This window comes from Carassius carassius, chromosome 25, assembly GCF_963082965.1.
Source record: "Carassius carassius chromosome 25, fCarCar2.1, whole genome shotgun sequence".
NCBI classification, from domain to species: domain Eukaryota; kingdom Metazoa; phylum Chordata; class Actinopteri; order Cypriniformes; family Cyprinidae; genus Carassius; species Carassius carassius.
The window spans coordinates 13,484,930-13,500,773 of NC_081779.1; the positions used below are offsets into that span (position 1 = coordinate 13,484,930).

The 15,844-nt window shown below is 37.7% G+C and overlaps 1 protein-coding gene across 2 annotated transcripts; it reads right to left on the reverse strand.

The window, feature by feature from the left end:
• Window positions 1-4,197: 4,197 nt before the first annotated feature.
• Window positions 4,198-15,141, reverse strand: LOC132104237 (programmed cell death 6-interacting protein-like). 2 transcript variants are annotated; one of them, XM_059509556.1, is made up of 18 exons: window positions 14,853-15,141; window positions 12,892-12,940; window positions 12,675-12,744; window positions 11,361-11,488; window positions 11,123-11,276; window positions 10,945-11,045; window positions 10,360-10,476; window positions 10,015-10,237; window positions 9,781-9,904; window positions 9,379-9,556; window positions 8,198-8,309; window positions 7,807-7,976; window positions 7,080-7,328; window positions 6,679-6,813; window positions 6,485-6,579; window positions 6,272-6,392; window positions 5,993-6,192; window positions 4,198-4,956 (listed from the first exon to the last, which is right to left on the reverse strand). In XM_059509556.1, the coding sequence occupies exons 1-18, from the start codon at window positions 15,056-15,058 to the stop codon at window positions 4,782-4,784; spliced, it is 2,607 nt and encodes an 868-aa protein (XP_059365539.1). In that variant the 5' UTR covers window positions 15,059-15,141; the 3' UTR covers window positions 4,198-4,781. The 2 variants fall into 2 exon arrangements, with proteins under 2 accessions (XP_059365539.1, XP_059365537.1); XM_059509554.1 differs by having other exon boundaries at window positions 10,360-10,491.
• Between the last annotated feature and the right edge of the window lie 703 nt (window positions 15,142-15,844).

Consider the following 15,844-nt stretch of genomic DNA (forward strand, 5'->3'; position numbering starts at 1 on the left):
GGAATATAGCATATCGTTTCTCCCTTCCCCTCAGTGACCAGTTTGTTGTGTTTTGGCAGTGTGTCATTTTGTGTGGGATGGTGGGCAGAGCAGCTGCCACTGTGGAGTTAAAGATGATAAGAGCAAGGGGTTGACGATTCTACCGAAACATATGTTTTCGTATTTGTCTTAAGAGCCCAATTTTGTATCAACTATCATTAGCCTTCCAGTATTCTGTAAATTCTTAAATCATTATTGAATTTACTTAGAGGGATAGTTCACCAAAAATTCACCAAAATTCTGTCATTATTTACTCAACCCTCAAGTTTTCCAAACCTGTATGAAAAAACCTGTAAGGAAAATAATACTGTGGAAGTCAGTGGCTACCCTCAACTGTCTGGTTACCAACATTTTCAGAATATCTTCTTTTGTGTTCAGCAGACTATCCCTAATGTGAGAGAGCCAAAGAAACATTAAGCCAAACTTTAATATCTTTCACTGTAAAAAAGATTGTGATTTTAATGGTAAAAGGCTGTAAAAATGCTACAGTAAAAACCTATTAACTGGTTAACGGTAAGTGAGCTATTACATTACATAAACATAGATGTTTAAATAACTCGGCCATATTCACTACACAAGAATCTTAGACTTGTGCTCTTGAGGATGAAAGGTCCTTACGTGCACCTGCTGGGAATACACATGCTCGTAATGTCCCAGTATGTTTGGCTGCAGTATGAGGTCAATCAATGGTGAGGCACATCAAAGCATTCCTCTTTACTTCACTTGATAGATGTACAGAAATACATGCAAATAGAGCCATCTCTTGCACTCTCAGCTTTCACTAATGACCCTTTATCTTGCGTCATCAGCGATGGATTCATCTCTACGGGTCAAAGGTCAGAGAATTTGGCAGTAAGTCAATAATGCAGCTACTTTCAACCCTCCTAAATATGCCAATATTTATGTACCTACATACACACACACACACCTGTCACGGTCAATAAATCTCTCATCATTGCCATATAGCAGATCTCTTACGGTAAACACTCATAGGGAGAATTTCACACCTGCTTTTTGTCAGTTTGATTGGTTGAGGTCAGGTCGATCATGAATCCAATGAATAGCCATGATCCATCTTAAGTTATTTCTGTCCTCTTCAAATACATGTAAACACAACAGCAGCAATGTTAACAATCTGACTAACAATAAATGCATGCAGAATGACTCGTGCTAGGCCTGACCAGAGTAAGTTCTCGTGTGTGGGATGAATAAGAATTGAACTTAAATTAATAGTAATCTATACAGGTGCTAGTCATATAATTAGAATATCATCAAAAAGTTTATTTATTTCACTAATTCCATTCAAAAAGTGAAACTTGTATATTATATTCATTCATTACACAGACTGATATATTTCATATGTTTTTTATTTTAATTTTGATGATTATAACTGACAACTAAGGAAAATCCCAAATTCAGTATCTCAGAAATTTTGAATATTACTTAAAACCAATACAAAGAAAGGATTTTCTTGACCAACTGAAAAGTATGAAAATGAAAAGTATGACCATGTACAGCACTCAATACTTAGTTGGGGCTCCTTTTTCCTGAATTACTGCAGCAATGCGGCGTGGCATGGAGTCGATCAGTCTGTGGCACTGCTCAGGTGTTATGAGAGCCCAGGTTGCTCTGATAGTGGCCTTCAGCTCTTCTGCATTCTTGGGTCTAGCATATCGCATCTTCCTCTTCACAATACCCCATAGATTTTCTATGGGGTTAAAGTCAGGCGAGTTTGCTGGCCAATTAAGAACAGGGATAGCATGGTCCTTAAACCAGGTACTGGTAGCTTTAGCACTGTGTGCAGGTAATAAAAGTCCATAAAGTTGGTCAGCAGCAGGAAGCATGAAGTGCTCTAAAACTTCCTGGTATACGGCTGCGTTGACCTTGGACCTCAGAAAACACAGTGGACCAACACCAGCAGATGACATGTCACCGCAAACCATCAGTGACTGTGGAAGCTTTACACTGGACCTCAAGCAACGTGGATTGTGTGCCTCTCCTCTCTTCCTCCAGACTCTGGGACCCTGATTTCCAAAGGAAATGCAAAACTTACTTTCATCAGAGAACATAACTTTGCACCACTCAGCAGCAGTCTAGTCCTTTTTGAAGAGAGTCGCTTCTGACGCTGTCTGCTGTTACAGAGTGGCTTGACACAAGGAATGTGACAGCTGAAACCCATGTCTTGCATACATCTGTGTGTAGTGGTTCTTAAAGCACTGACTCCAGCTGCAGTCCACTCTTTGTGAATCTCCCTCACATTTTTTAATGGGTTTTGTTTCACAATCCTCTTCAGGTTGCAGTTATCCCTATTGCTTGTACACTTTTTTTCTACCACATTTTTTCCTTCCCTTAACCTCTCTATTAATGTGCTTGGACACAGAGCTCTGTGAACAGCCAGCCCCTTTTTGCAATGACCTTTTGTGTCTTGCCCTCCTTGTGCAAGGTGTCAATGGTCGTCTTTTGGACAACTGTCAATTCACCAGTCTTCCCCATGATTGTGTAGCCTACAGAACTAGACTGAGACACCATTTGCAGGTGTATTGAGTTAATTAGCTGATTAGAGTGTGGCACCAGGTGTCTTCAATATTGAACCTTTTTACAATATTCTAATTTTCTGAGATACTGAATTTGGGATTTTCATTAGTTGTCAGTTATAATCATCAAAATTAATGAATTAATGAATGAATATAAAATACAAGTTTAACTTTTTGAATGGAATTAGTGAAATAAACTTTTTGATGATATTCTAATTAAATGACCAGCACCTGTAAATGTTTTTCTGATTAAATGATATCTTTATTTGAATTATCTTGATTCCTAAAATTCCAAGATCAAAAAAGAAGGAAGCACCTTTCATTCAGCATAATATTCCATAGCCTATAGCCAAAAAATAAAATAAAAAAGGTTTTCAATCTGATAAAGTAAAAAGGCATCATATTGCAAAATAATAGTAAGAAAAAAACCTTATTGTCCTGTCAAGTTGTATGCTAAAAAAACAAAATAAAAAATCCAGTGTAGTCCAATTCACAAACAAAACACTTTTTAACTGGTTCTTTTTAGTGGAGCAGAAACATGTAGTGCAAGTGTTGTCCTAATTGTTTGCAAACAATTATGAGGTCAATTATAATTAATCACAAACTTCATATGCTCTCATGGAATTATTTTTAAAGTAAACATAAGTTTTGAATTTGTACTAATTTTATACATTATTAATAAGAGTTTTACACCAAAAAATTAGTTTACTTAATTTGATTCAGCTGATAAATATCAATTGCACAGGTTCGTTGTTTTTAATTTAAATTAGTTTTAGTTTGGATAATTTAAAGGAATAGCTGAGAACATTTTACTCCATATACAATAAAATGGACATAATAACTGAAAAATGCCCAAATATCGTGGGAGTGAATCAGATCATAATTCTAAAGATTTTGAAATTGAAACAAATCAGGAGATCTATCAATACTCAGCCTTGTTATCAAGCTAGATTGTGATGCAAATCTATTTCCGGAAGTGAAGGGCATCAGTAAGAGGCAACAGCTGAGGAGTTGTGACGCCAATGGCTTTAATTACATTATCTAATATGTGTAGGCTCATAAACGTTTTGACTGTAGTTACAGTCATGTATTGCCCCACACAATGTGCACCACAATATGCTTTTGCAGTTAATAAGGTGCCAATGGAGTTACGTCATTATCCTAAAATTCATTGTTGAAGGCAAATGACACTTGTCAAAAAAACAATGCACAGCTCAAGTGTATGTGAATAGAGTTTTTGTTATGGCCTAAATAAAACATCCTTACATAATCAAAACACTCGGATACCTCGATAAACATTCATCTATTCACATGTGGAAAACAAAACCCATCCTCTTCCATCTGTATCCATGGAGACAGTGTTTGAGCATGACTCTTTCAAGATAAAAATAGCATGGGAATAATTATCGTACAAACACACTTGAATTCATGTGTGCTGACATCCAGACTTGCAGCCACGTTCATAGCCCAGCCTATTAATCTGAACTCAATCTTCTGTTGCTATTGGATTTGGCACTGGATGAATGCAAAACAATGTGCAGATTTATTGACAATGACCAAAAATGCTGAAAGTACGCCCACAGGCTAAAAGTACCATGTATAGGAAGGGAATAAAAGGACCTGCTTTAATATCATAGATGTTTTAATCACATGAAAACAATAGAAACGCAAAAATGAATCATTTTAGTGACAAATCCATTCTCTAAGCTGTGTAACTCTTCCTTTTCCCAAAGTGATGATTGTAGACTCAACAGAAGGAGGTATAATGGTACAGCTAGGGTTACAGTAAGATAGAACCGCAGTCTTCCTGCGATTAAATCATCATAAAGGTAAGAAATCAACAGCTCTTGCATTAGATTATATGTCAGTATTCATTACAAAAATAAGATATAAGCAGTGGCAGGCAGCCAGCAGCTTCACTTTGGGCTAGAGGGTAAGACAGCGAGAGAGAGAGAGAGAGAGAGAGAGAGAGACAGATAGAGAGAAACAGAGATCAGATCTTCCCTCCACGAGCACACCTACTTTGTGAACCTTGGCCTTAAAGTCCACCCACTAAAGAGGGGACGGGGCCTGTTTTAAACTCCACCCAGATGAAGCCAGATGTTAAGTAGAGCGCGAGTGTGAGTGCAGGATTGTTAATAGGTAAGTGCAGTAAGAGGAGTGCTAGTTTGCAGGAATGAGTGTGGCTGTAGTAGCAAGAGGTGAGCTCTATTGTTGGGGGTAGTAGGGCTGTTGCTGTGGCGGTTGTTGAGGATAGGGGTAGGGCTGCTGTGCAGGAGGGCCTCCGGGGTATCCAGCCTGCCCCTGGGCTTGATAGGGCATGTAGGGCATATTAAACTGCCCATATGCATAGGGGTTATAGTTCACTGGCATCTGGTAATACCTAAAAAGAGGGACAAAACAGAACACTGAATATTGGATAAACCAGATTTAAAATCTGTTAACTTATATTAGACATTAAGATTTTTACAGACAGAATTTTAGGTCTCTCTTTTATCCCTCAAAAAAGCAGATAATATGTTCAACAATCATAAAAAAACACCACGTTTGTGGGAATAAAGTAAATGGGATGAACAAACCCCCCTTGAAAAATCATTAGAATATAGTTGAAAGTTTAGATAAAACTGGAAAGTTTGCTGTAAGTGCTACTGAAGTGGACATTTTTGGCTCATATATCTTGTAATTTAAATCTACAAATAAAGTGTAGATCTATTTTGATAAAGATGTTTTAAATGTTCATACATGGTATAAAAGGAAAATAGTCTGAAATATTAAAACTGACTAGTGCATGAAAAAAAGTTTTAGCCTGTATTTTGAACTGGACCCTCTTAAGTGACTGATTTGCCACACTCTACTTTGGAAGCAGTTCTGTGCAGAACACAAATTGCATTCATCATGCAAAGTGAAAGGGAGAGCTACAATTAGACTATGCGTAATGATTCTGGCTGCTCTGAATGATTCTGCATTCTTTTGTTAAAGAATCAGATTAATTCAGTAACCATAACCTGTTTTTGAGTTCTTTCTTCACTGGCGTTCGAGAACCAAGATATAGAACCGTAATTATAGTAATTTGTAGAAATGGAATTAATTCTATTTAAGAATGATATACTTATACTTGGTAAAAAATGTAATGAAAAACATTTACTAACAACATTTGCCTTGGGTTAGTGTATTCTGGCATTGCCATTTTTCCACAAAAAAAGTAGGATCATGGGATGGTGTACTTAAGAATTTTGCCTGAGCCAGTAGGTCATCTGGGCATACTACTCTTTCCACATACCATTTCTTGCTTACTATATATGCACAGGAAAAACAAAATATGCATATTTGGATGCAGCCTTAGATTTTGGAACAGAGCTATGGACTGTCGCATACATAAAGCTTTGAGGACATAGGTACTCGTGAAGGTTTTTATTTACCCTGGGTAGCCTTGATAAGTTGGGTAGGGTGGTCCTTGAGCCTGTGATGGGCCAGTGGGTGGTGCAACAGGTGGAGGATTAGTGCTGCTGGGAGCCACTGGAGTACTGATTTGAGCAGAAGCACTGGCCGCCTGAGGAGGGACGTTAGGGGGTGGTGGTCTCGCTGGCGGCTGGGTTTTAGCCTGAGGCTGCTGCTGGGTCTAGAACAGAAATAAAAAATAAGACTATTTCCTACAGTCAAGGACTTTATCTTTAGAACTCGTCAGTCTGGAAACTCACAAACACAGTCCTGGGCGCAGGGGTTGGGCCTCCTGAGGCAGGTGCAGGAGTGTTGGACTGGTATGATGGGACATTGAAGGAAGGAGCGCTGGGCTCACGAGCAATGCTCTGCTGCAGCTCCCTGTCAATCAAACAGTTGCAGAATATAAGGTAATCACAGTCATCTGAAAACATTAGGATTTGCCGATATGTGGACACTACTGAATTACATACTTGAGCAGTTCATCCCTCTCAGTTTTGCGAGCAAAGACAATGTCGCTGCACTTATTTTGAAACTTTAACAGGATTTCTGTCAGATCATTGTAGAACTGTAGTAAGAAGAAAAAAAAAGAGAGAATGTGACACTGAGTGACATCTTATGGATTGTGCATGTGTGCAGAACTAATATTAGTGCATGAGTTAGTTACTTTAGTGCCCTCTTTAGTATTGGAGCTGATCTCTATGTAGCTATCATGGGCTGAGGCGAGTTTCTTCAAGACGTCCTCTCTGTTATTAGCCTCAGAGTTGGACTGCTTGAGTGCTGAAAACTCCTGGTGAGACACCTGAGACAGGAAGAAAGGCCATTTTTAAAATGAAAAACATTACCTTTGTTGTGTTAAGCAGTGCAACAATTACATAACGTAAAAATTATTTAAATTTAAGCTGACAGGTAGATCCAGTTTGATAACTGAGGCTTTGCAGGGCTGTTTTTATGCCTTAAATCTTTATCTGATCAAATCTGATTAGAATACTGTCACTACTATTACTTAGTAACTCTTTCGCTGAAATACTGGGTGAAATGTTGCTCTGCATGAGCTTTCGTGTGCACCTGAATCTGTGACAGCAGTTCCTCCTGTCTGCGTAAATTCTGCTGAACATGTTGTGTGTGAGAGCCGTAACGTGTCTCCAGCTCACTGGCAGTCAGAGCCTCTTCATTAATGGCACCATCTTGAGCCAGTGCAGTAAGGAACTTTGTTGTCATATCAAAGGTCACCGACTTCACCTCTCCCTCCAGAACTTCCCGCTCCCTCTTCACCTCATCCAGTTGTGCCAGCTGCGCTCTCAGCACGTTCACCACCTGCACATAAGAGGACAAGCCCAGACTGAAGGATAGCATGAGGGTCAGGGTTAGCCTGTGAAGTAACTGGGTCAATCTCTCTATAGGTATCTATATCTCACCCAGTGTTATTTTAGTATTATTTAAATACTATTGTAGTTTTTAATTCATATTTTGAATAAGCATTTTTTTATATTTAAAATATATATTTATTCGTTTAAGTATTAGTAATTTTATTTAGTAATTGTATCATTTTATTCGATACAATGTATTTTAAATACATTTTATAAATTTGAAATGCATTTTTATTTTTAGATTTATTTAGTAATAGTTAGTAATTTTAGTACTTCAACATATTAACATTTCAGTTAGTGCCCAAGGCAACATTTCTAATTTTAATTTACTTGAAGTGTTTTCATCTAATATTTATATATTTTTTTATTTATTTTCTTCTTTAACAAGTTTTGATCATTTTAGTTAACAATCACAACACTCTCACCTCGCTGCCCTGTAGAGTCTTGGCAGGGTTGGCAGACGGTATGGCGGCACTGAGCTCATTCTCTGGCTTGCAGAGCAAAGCAATCATCTCACAATGTGAAGTGTAACGCTCTTTCACCACCTGATCAGCCTGCACTGCCTTGTCCAGTACATTGCGGAAATTATTTCCCTCTGTACAGAGAAACCGAGAGAGAGGGTAAACCATTATGAGCAAAGTGATCCTCAAGTTTGGTTCCGGTCACTCAACTGGTAGAGCATTACACTAGCAACATAAAGTCATAATCAGGGAAAACACACCAACTGATAATGTGTTTACCTAGAATGCACGGCAAGTCTCATTATGTAAAAGTATCTGCTGAATGCATAAATGGCAGGTGGAAGTGTGTATGTACCTGCTCTGAGTGGTTTATACAGGTCTCCAGAGGGAGTTCTGTTCCAGCGCTGATTGAATTTGGCTCGGAGTTCATTGTCTGTTGCTTCCTCATCATCTAACATCTTGAAGGACTGTAAGAACAAAACAATTTTTGTCCATGATACTAATTGGCATGAAGTGAGTGTTTATACAGTCAAGACCCCTCAGGCGACAGAGACATGGAGCAGCGACCCCAGAAACAAAATGTGTCATGCAGAGCTACATATTAAGCATACAGGCCTTCGATATTAATAGAAACGAACCATATCATGGTTAAGAATTAAATTATATTATGCTATATATGTATATTATGTTTAGACAGTAGATCAGAACTATGCACATTACTGTTGTTGCACATGCATCACTGACTGTATGTTACCTTTTGTTAAAATTGAGATTTATGCTTCATAAAAAAAAACTACATGTTGAGATAAAAATCCCAATTCATTAGTTGTTAGCAGTTATTGTATATTATTTTAATGGATTTGCGGTCATATATTTAAATTTTTCTAGTCAGATGGGCATTTACATTTACCTGAATTTCGGCTATATTTTAACTAAAACTTTACATTGTAATTTTACTGAGAGATAGACAATTAATAATCAAATCACTGAGTATGTGAATTAGGTGGGGTTTTTTCTAATAATGTGCAGATGTGTTGTGTGTAAGCAACGGCTCCACCATAACAAGAACAGCAATGTACAGTGAGACATAAGATTATTTACGAGGCATTACTTTTATGAATAATAAGAATGGAATTAAAAAATATATATTGATACAAATATTTTTTTAGGGTGTTTTGATTTAAAATTTACTATGGGATGTTATTTACCCATGTTTTAATTTTTGTATCAAAAAATTATTTGTGATCCAACATTAATTCCCCGTAGGGGTCCCCGACTCCCTGTTGAAGACCCTTGATGTTAATAATCATGTGATGTGGTCTTCTTTGTACAGATGGTTAGATATTTTTCTTCTATTGAAGTCTAAGAGGCTCTTTCTTTTACACTGATATTGCCATATTCATAGTATTAATTGGGTTGAAAAATGTCTATTAAATTAGAAATATGCAAAAACAGATGCATTATTACTAGTGATCTCAGACTTGATTTGGAGCTTTATAAGACGGCATGAAATCAGAAGGTGAACGTGTGCATCACCTCATCCAGGATCTCACGGTTCCTCTGCAGTAGTTCAGGGAGATCTTTAATGAGCTGTTCAATGCTCTGTAGGCCACCTTGCTGAACAACAGCACGGCTCTTCTCGAGGATGGACTGAGGAACTGCTTCTCCTGACAGATCTTCTAGTGCGGCCGGTAGGTTCAAAGACGCCAACACCCTACCAATCAGCAACAACCAAACAGTCACCACCACAAAACCTCATTTATCTATCCAAAATACTGATGAATTCGATCATTTAAACAGCATTTCCAGGTTTAAATAAAAGTATTATGTGTATTATCACATCTGTGATTGATGCCTTAAAACAATTCAAATAAAAGCAGTAAACGTTCTCATACTTCATGTATGGACTTTTAATAAAATATATGCACCAACACTGACCCGTTGCAGAGATTAGTTGCTTCCCTCATGCTGCCAATCAGTCTGTTAACCGTGTCAGCCTTCCTGGAATTTGCTGCACTTACTGACTGCTGCACTGCCATCGGCACCATCTTCTCAAACAGATCTAAACAAAAACAAAACAGCAAATAATGCAAGTAACTGAATTGTTTTCCCACAAGAAAGGGAAAATTACCCCCCCCCCCAACAAGAAAACAAGGGGAATGCCATTCTGACCTGAGAACTTCTGGCTGAGTGGTGTCTGAACTGCGGTTGCTTTGACCAGAGATGCTTTGCCAATGTGCTCCAGATCTTTGACCTCTGGCACACGGTCATGGTAAATGAAGTCATTGTCTTTCTTTGCAGCTGTGAGGGCACGGTTGATCTTATCTGACAGATCCTTTACGTTAACATACTCATCGTACCGAGAAGCCGCTATCTTCACCAGCTCTGTGGCATGCTGCAAGACACACAAGAGAAGCCTGAACATCAATGTCCTATTAATGAAGCTCCAACCCGAAAAATAAAACAAGCAACCGGCCAGCCAAAAATAAACAGTCTGTCACACACAGACAAACACACCTGCAGCCGTGCGATCTCCTCTCCAAATTTTTTCTTCTGATTGGCCAAGGCTGACTGGCGCAGCTCTGCGGTGGCCTGCATCATACAGTGCTTGGTAGCGAGGACAGGAAGCACTTCCTGGAAATAAAAATACTGACCAGGGAGAGGCAACCACAGCAATCACAAACACCACGGCAACCACGAACCAACACCACAGGCAACCACAAACGAGCACAGACACACAGCACAGGGCGCAGGAAGAGAAAACAGAACAGCAAATCAGCACGCATCTTCAGCGAACCCCAACCCAATCCTCTCACAACGCTCATGCAGCGTTCACTCACAGATCAACTGGAGAAGAAACAAAGGCTGGAGGATGTGAGAGTGTGTGTCTGTGTATGATGGGTGACTAGCAGTCATATGGAAGTCAAGAAAACTTAAATATCTAGATTCACGTATACAGACACACTCACATTAATTGCTGCATGCAGTATGTAGTGATCTTTGCCTTATGTTTAACAGTGTCTAGTTTGATTGCACAGTGACCCCTACTGGATCAACTTCCCCACTAACGTGTATGTCATATGTACTGGAAGCTGCACATACCTTAGGCAGATTCTCTTTGTATTGACATTGCTTAAAAGCATCACCATAGTAATCTGCCGCCTGGTTGGCAAGTTTTGCGACAATGGCGTCCTTCATCTTATCTGTGAGATGAAACATTAGACATTTAAAACTATGTCAACTACAAGCAGAAAGTGCACTAACATAAACACATACGCACCAGCAGTGGCTTTGAGAACGAAGACCTCCTGTGCCTGGCTGAGCATTATCTGACTGAGCGTGCCCACCGTCTCAGGGGAGATGTCCATGGTGGGCTCTCTATTCAGGGCAGAAAGAACTGTATCCTTTATATGAGCAAACGCACCACTCGCCAGCTGGAAAGAGACAGGAAATGCTTGAAACATTTTTTTCTCTCTCGATTGTCTGTGTTGCTGAAGGATTTAAGGTCAAAATCAAACCTGGTAGAACTTGGCGGCGGTCTTCAGTCCCTCGTCATTGTCGAGATTCTGCTCAGAAGCAATCTGACTGGCCAGCGCGCCCACATTAAACAACACACACGTCTTCTCATAGCCCACGCTTGCCAATGCTGAAACACACAAACAATATCAAACACATAATGGATTTATCACTATTTCAGTTTATGTCCTTTTCCCCCATGCTTTTAATTCTTTCTATAAGACATTTTTTTTATTAAGCTTTTTTTTTATTAATTGACTTTCTAGCAAAGCATTATGAAACATCTAGGTGTAAAATGTGCTTTAAAAAATTTACTTTCTTTTTCTAAGCATTTTACTAATAACACCATTAAGTGTTAAGTACTTTATCCATACATATGAAGAAGTAACTTTGCTTATTTTGATCATTCAATCTTAATTTAACAAGGATATACAAGGTTATCATGTGTTTGTAAACATGATCTTGTCCAAAACACATTTAAGTACCAATAAAGTAAATGAAATCAGGACATTCTACATTAAAATACATTCTACATTAAAAAATCTGAGTTGAGAAATGAATAGTAACATGTACTAGTAAGGAAATAATCAATCATAAAGTATGCAACGAGCCATGTTAGTAAGTAATGGAATTACTGGAGATAACATTCTTTATGTGCAAACAGAAATAATGTAATAAAAAATGTTTCACCTAATTTTTTTAATGGTTCTTCCATAATTCTGTGGTGCTAATTATTATTTAGTATTTATTATTCATGCAGTATCAATACTTAAGTAAATACTTAGGTCAGGTAAATTTATCATTAATTATTAAACACTGGTTTAGTACAGATATGTTTTGGTATTAGTATTGTAATTTTAAAGAAATTTTGCTTTTGCAAGGATGGGAACATTCTAGAAGTTTCTGTAACATTCTGTAATATTCTAGTGCTTTGTGGAACTAGTCATAAAAGATAAAATCACCTAACGTAAACTTCTGAAGTTTTGGACAATTCATTGTTCACCATTCATCAGTTCACCATGTCAAACTCCATGAGGAATCATTAAAAATGAAAGCGAAACACTTTTTATAAAAATGTTTCAGGTGTAAGTTTCTTAGGTAACAGGATGTGCTGCCTTTCCTTTTTACTGGATTAGGTGCCCGGTTCTATTTCTAATGAGTTCATATTTTTCTTTAACATGGATGACAGATATAATATTTATTGATGCATACATCCTTTATATAAAACTATCTGCAATAAAGCCATCTGTCACCTAAATGCTTTAAATGTTTGTATTGACTTATGCTGATCTTCTTTTAAAATTATGTAAACTCACCAAGCTTGACTGAGCCTCCAAAAAGAGATCCTTTATCAAAAGCATCTTTCCATGTAAATGTCACACATAACTTGAAGAAAAACAAAACAGTTATGTATTATTTACAGACACTTATTAATATGCCTAAATGACTCTGTATTATTAATATAAACAATTATTTTCATTAAAAGTGAATGGGTTAATGTAACACTGTGACCAGAGAATTTATATAGGTTACCTCTGCAAAAGGAAATTTGGGTTCAATTGCACAGAGCTGATCATAATATCTAAAGGGGAGAGAGAAAAAACAACGAGAAAAGCTGTAAAAATGGAAAGTGTGAGGAAAAACAACTTATAGTTTCTTTAGATGGAACATAAACCATAATGACAAACAATTTATCCATGACAGCATTCTCATGTGACCATCAGTCTGAACACATGAACCGTTACTAAAGTTACTCAAGTGCACTGTTACTGAGTTAACTATAGTAATGACACAAAAACATTTCCTTCCTGGAAGGAAAGAAGAGCATTTCCCCACATCTCTGCTCCATATGTGTGATATCTGATATTTCTTGCATCTCTGCACTATAAAAGAACATGACTGTATAGACTGTATAGAGAGGGAATACCGCTGATGGGTGTTGCCCAAGGGGCTCTTCGTCATACAAACCAAACACCAGTCTAACTAGGAGCTACAAAGCAGGCCATTCATCTTGACCATTTGGCATGGCTACAAAGCAGCACACGAAAAGCTTATTCCTAGCAAAACACTTCTCACTCTCCAGATGGCGTAAGCCCCAATCGCTACATTAACTCAGCTACATGAAACCACAAACGAAATGCTGAATGTAACCTCCGACTGGGGGAAATAAGGCATATGAAATTCAAGTCATAACTAGACTTAAAATACGCAGTTTTGTTAATTTTTCTCAATATTAAAAAGGATGTAATAATGTTAGTCTAATGGTATCATAGAAGGTAAATTAAATTACATGATCAATTCTAACAAATTCACAATCAATATACAATAAACATTTCAGTAAAGACCAAAACAATGGATATATAAAAGGGGACAAATGAAGTGCTGGAAGCATGATGCAGCAAATCTGATTTTGTTTAACAAATTAACTAGCCGTTTCCTCAAAACTTTCAGAGCAAAAGATCAGCTGCTGGCTTATAGATAAAGTATTAAAGCATGAAGCTCAGTTATAAATTCTTTCCAGAATAAAACATATACGTCATTTACACCTGTATCCACCCCGTCACTTCAAATGACGTAATCGAATCACGTGAAAACTAGGGCGACGGTAACAGACCTAATTGCGAATATAATACTCAGCGAATATAATATAAACAACTCAGAACATGTTTTCTTATTAATTTCCGTTATTTGCGTCGAACGATGTATTATTAATCTATAGTGAATGTTTGAAGAGGTCAATCTAAATGACACACCTGAGCCACGCAAAACCAGGAAGCTGCTGACGTATGGTAAACGGGTGTTGACGCAAAGCGCGTTCGTGGACTTTTCTTTTTAATTCAACTTGATTCAAGAGTTTAGGACAAAATTTATGATAATGGATAAATGTATAATTCAGATGCTGTCGCTTGTCAACGTTTTATGTTTTCTCCCCCACTTTAATCACCATTTTGGGTTGTAAAATAATTATGTTAAATGGTCATAGGATGTGACGAATGAATTTTAAAATATATAACGTTTTTTATATATATATATATATAAATAAAATTTTAGATGGCATATAGCATGTCACACCACAAATTGTCAACTTCCCAAATATAATGACGTACATTTCACATCGCCCTAAATACACATGTGAACTAAAACAATAAAATATACACTCATTTGAGCGACAAACAGGGTAACCAGCACGAGCAACACCTCCAGTTCACGTTTATATTTCTATGAAGCAAATGAAAACAGATGAGAAAATCTTAACACAAAACAAACTCTTTGTCGAAACTACTTCGCACGCTTGCGACATAAAAAATGATTACTTTTGCTAGCTTCCTGTGCTTTGGACATCTTTTGCTATCCACTAACAGAAAATAATCAGCCCTTTAGAAATCACACAGATTAAGAAACAATCCACGAGACAGAGCTGTCAATGTTTAACAGGCAGCAGAAATAAACACCCATTGAAACTTGGTAATCAAGTTGTCTCGTCGGGCTCTCACCGCAGCAGGATCTCCAGCGAGCTCTCATGTTTGTCCAGCGGCCTCCCGAGAGCACTTTTCCGCAGCTTATTGAGCTCATCCACGGCACGGAGATACTCCGTCTGCTCCTCACCGGGAGGATACGTGGACGTTACAAATTTCGACAACGGTTTCAGTAAGTCGACCTCTGAGGACTTCTTCAACGGGACAGAAATAAACGTCGCCATTTGGGCCCGCGGGAAACAGTACTAGTGGAGAGTGAGAAGACTGCAGACGGACAAAAACAATGGCACAGCACTTCCTGGTTCTCTGGCGTGCCTCATCACGTCAGTTGTACTGTCAAAGTGACGCATGCGCACTCTGCGTTCGCGCATTCGCGGGTGTAATCACGAAAACATGTATTGATTCCTTCCATGTAAACCCTAACATTCGTTTTATTTCCATGTTCCCGTGCAGGAAGTCTATGTAGAACTATATTTAGTACAGTATAATTTCTTCAGATGCAGTCAATTCTGTAGATGCTGGGTGTAACACAACAAATCAGGTGCATGACAAAACTAGAACTTTTCTTAGTGTACAGTAACTTAATCACTTAGTTTTTTAACCACTGGCAATTGGACAATGGTTTCAGAAAGTGAGAAAAAAACCAGTTTGATCCATATAGTAATTTAATATACATGTGGTTCAGGAATATAGGGGAAAATAGGGCAGAAGGACACACCTTACCCCAATGACTCATCCATTTAGTCATGTGACCTGAATACCTGAAGCATGTCAAGTGTGATATTTTTATTGTAAAACATTAATGCATTAACTAACATGAACTAACATTAACTAACTCATTTGTTACATTATTTTTTTAACATCAGTTAAAAATAACTGTTCTATTGGTGGTTCATGTTAGCCCAGGTCCATTAAATAATTTTAACATACATTTTATACAGTACATACATTCATGTATTTTAGTAAATAATTAAATTGACATTTATATTAAAATGCTTTTCATTGTTAGT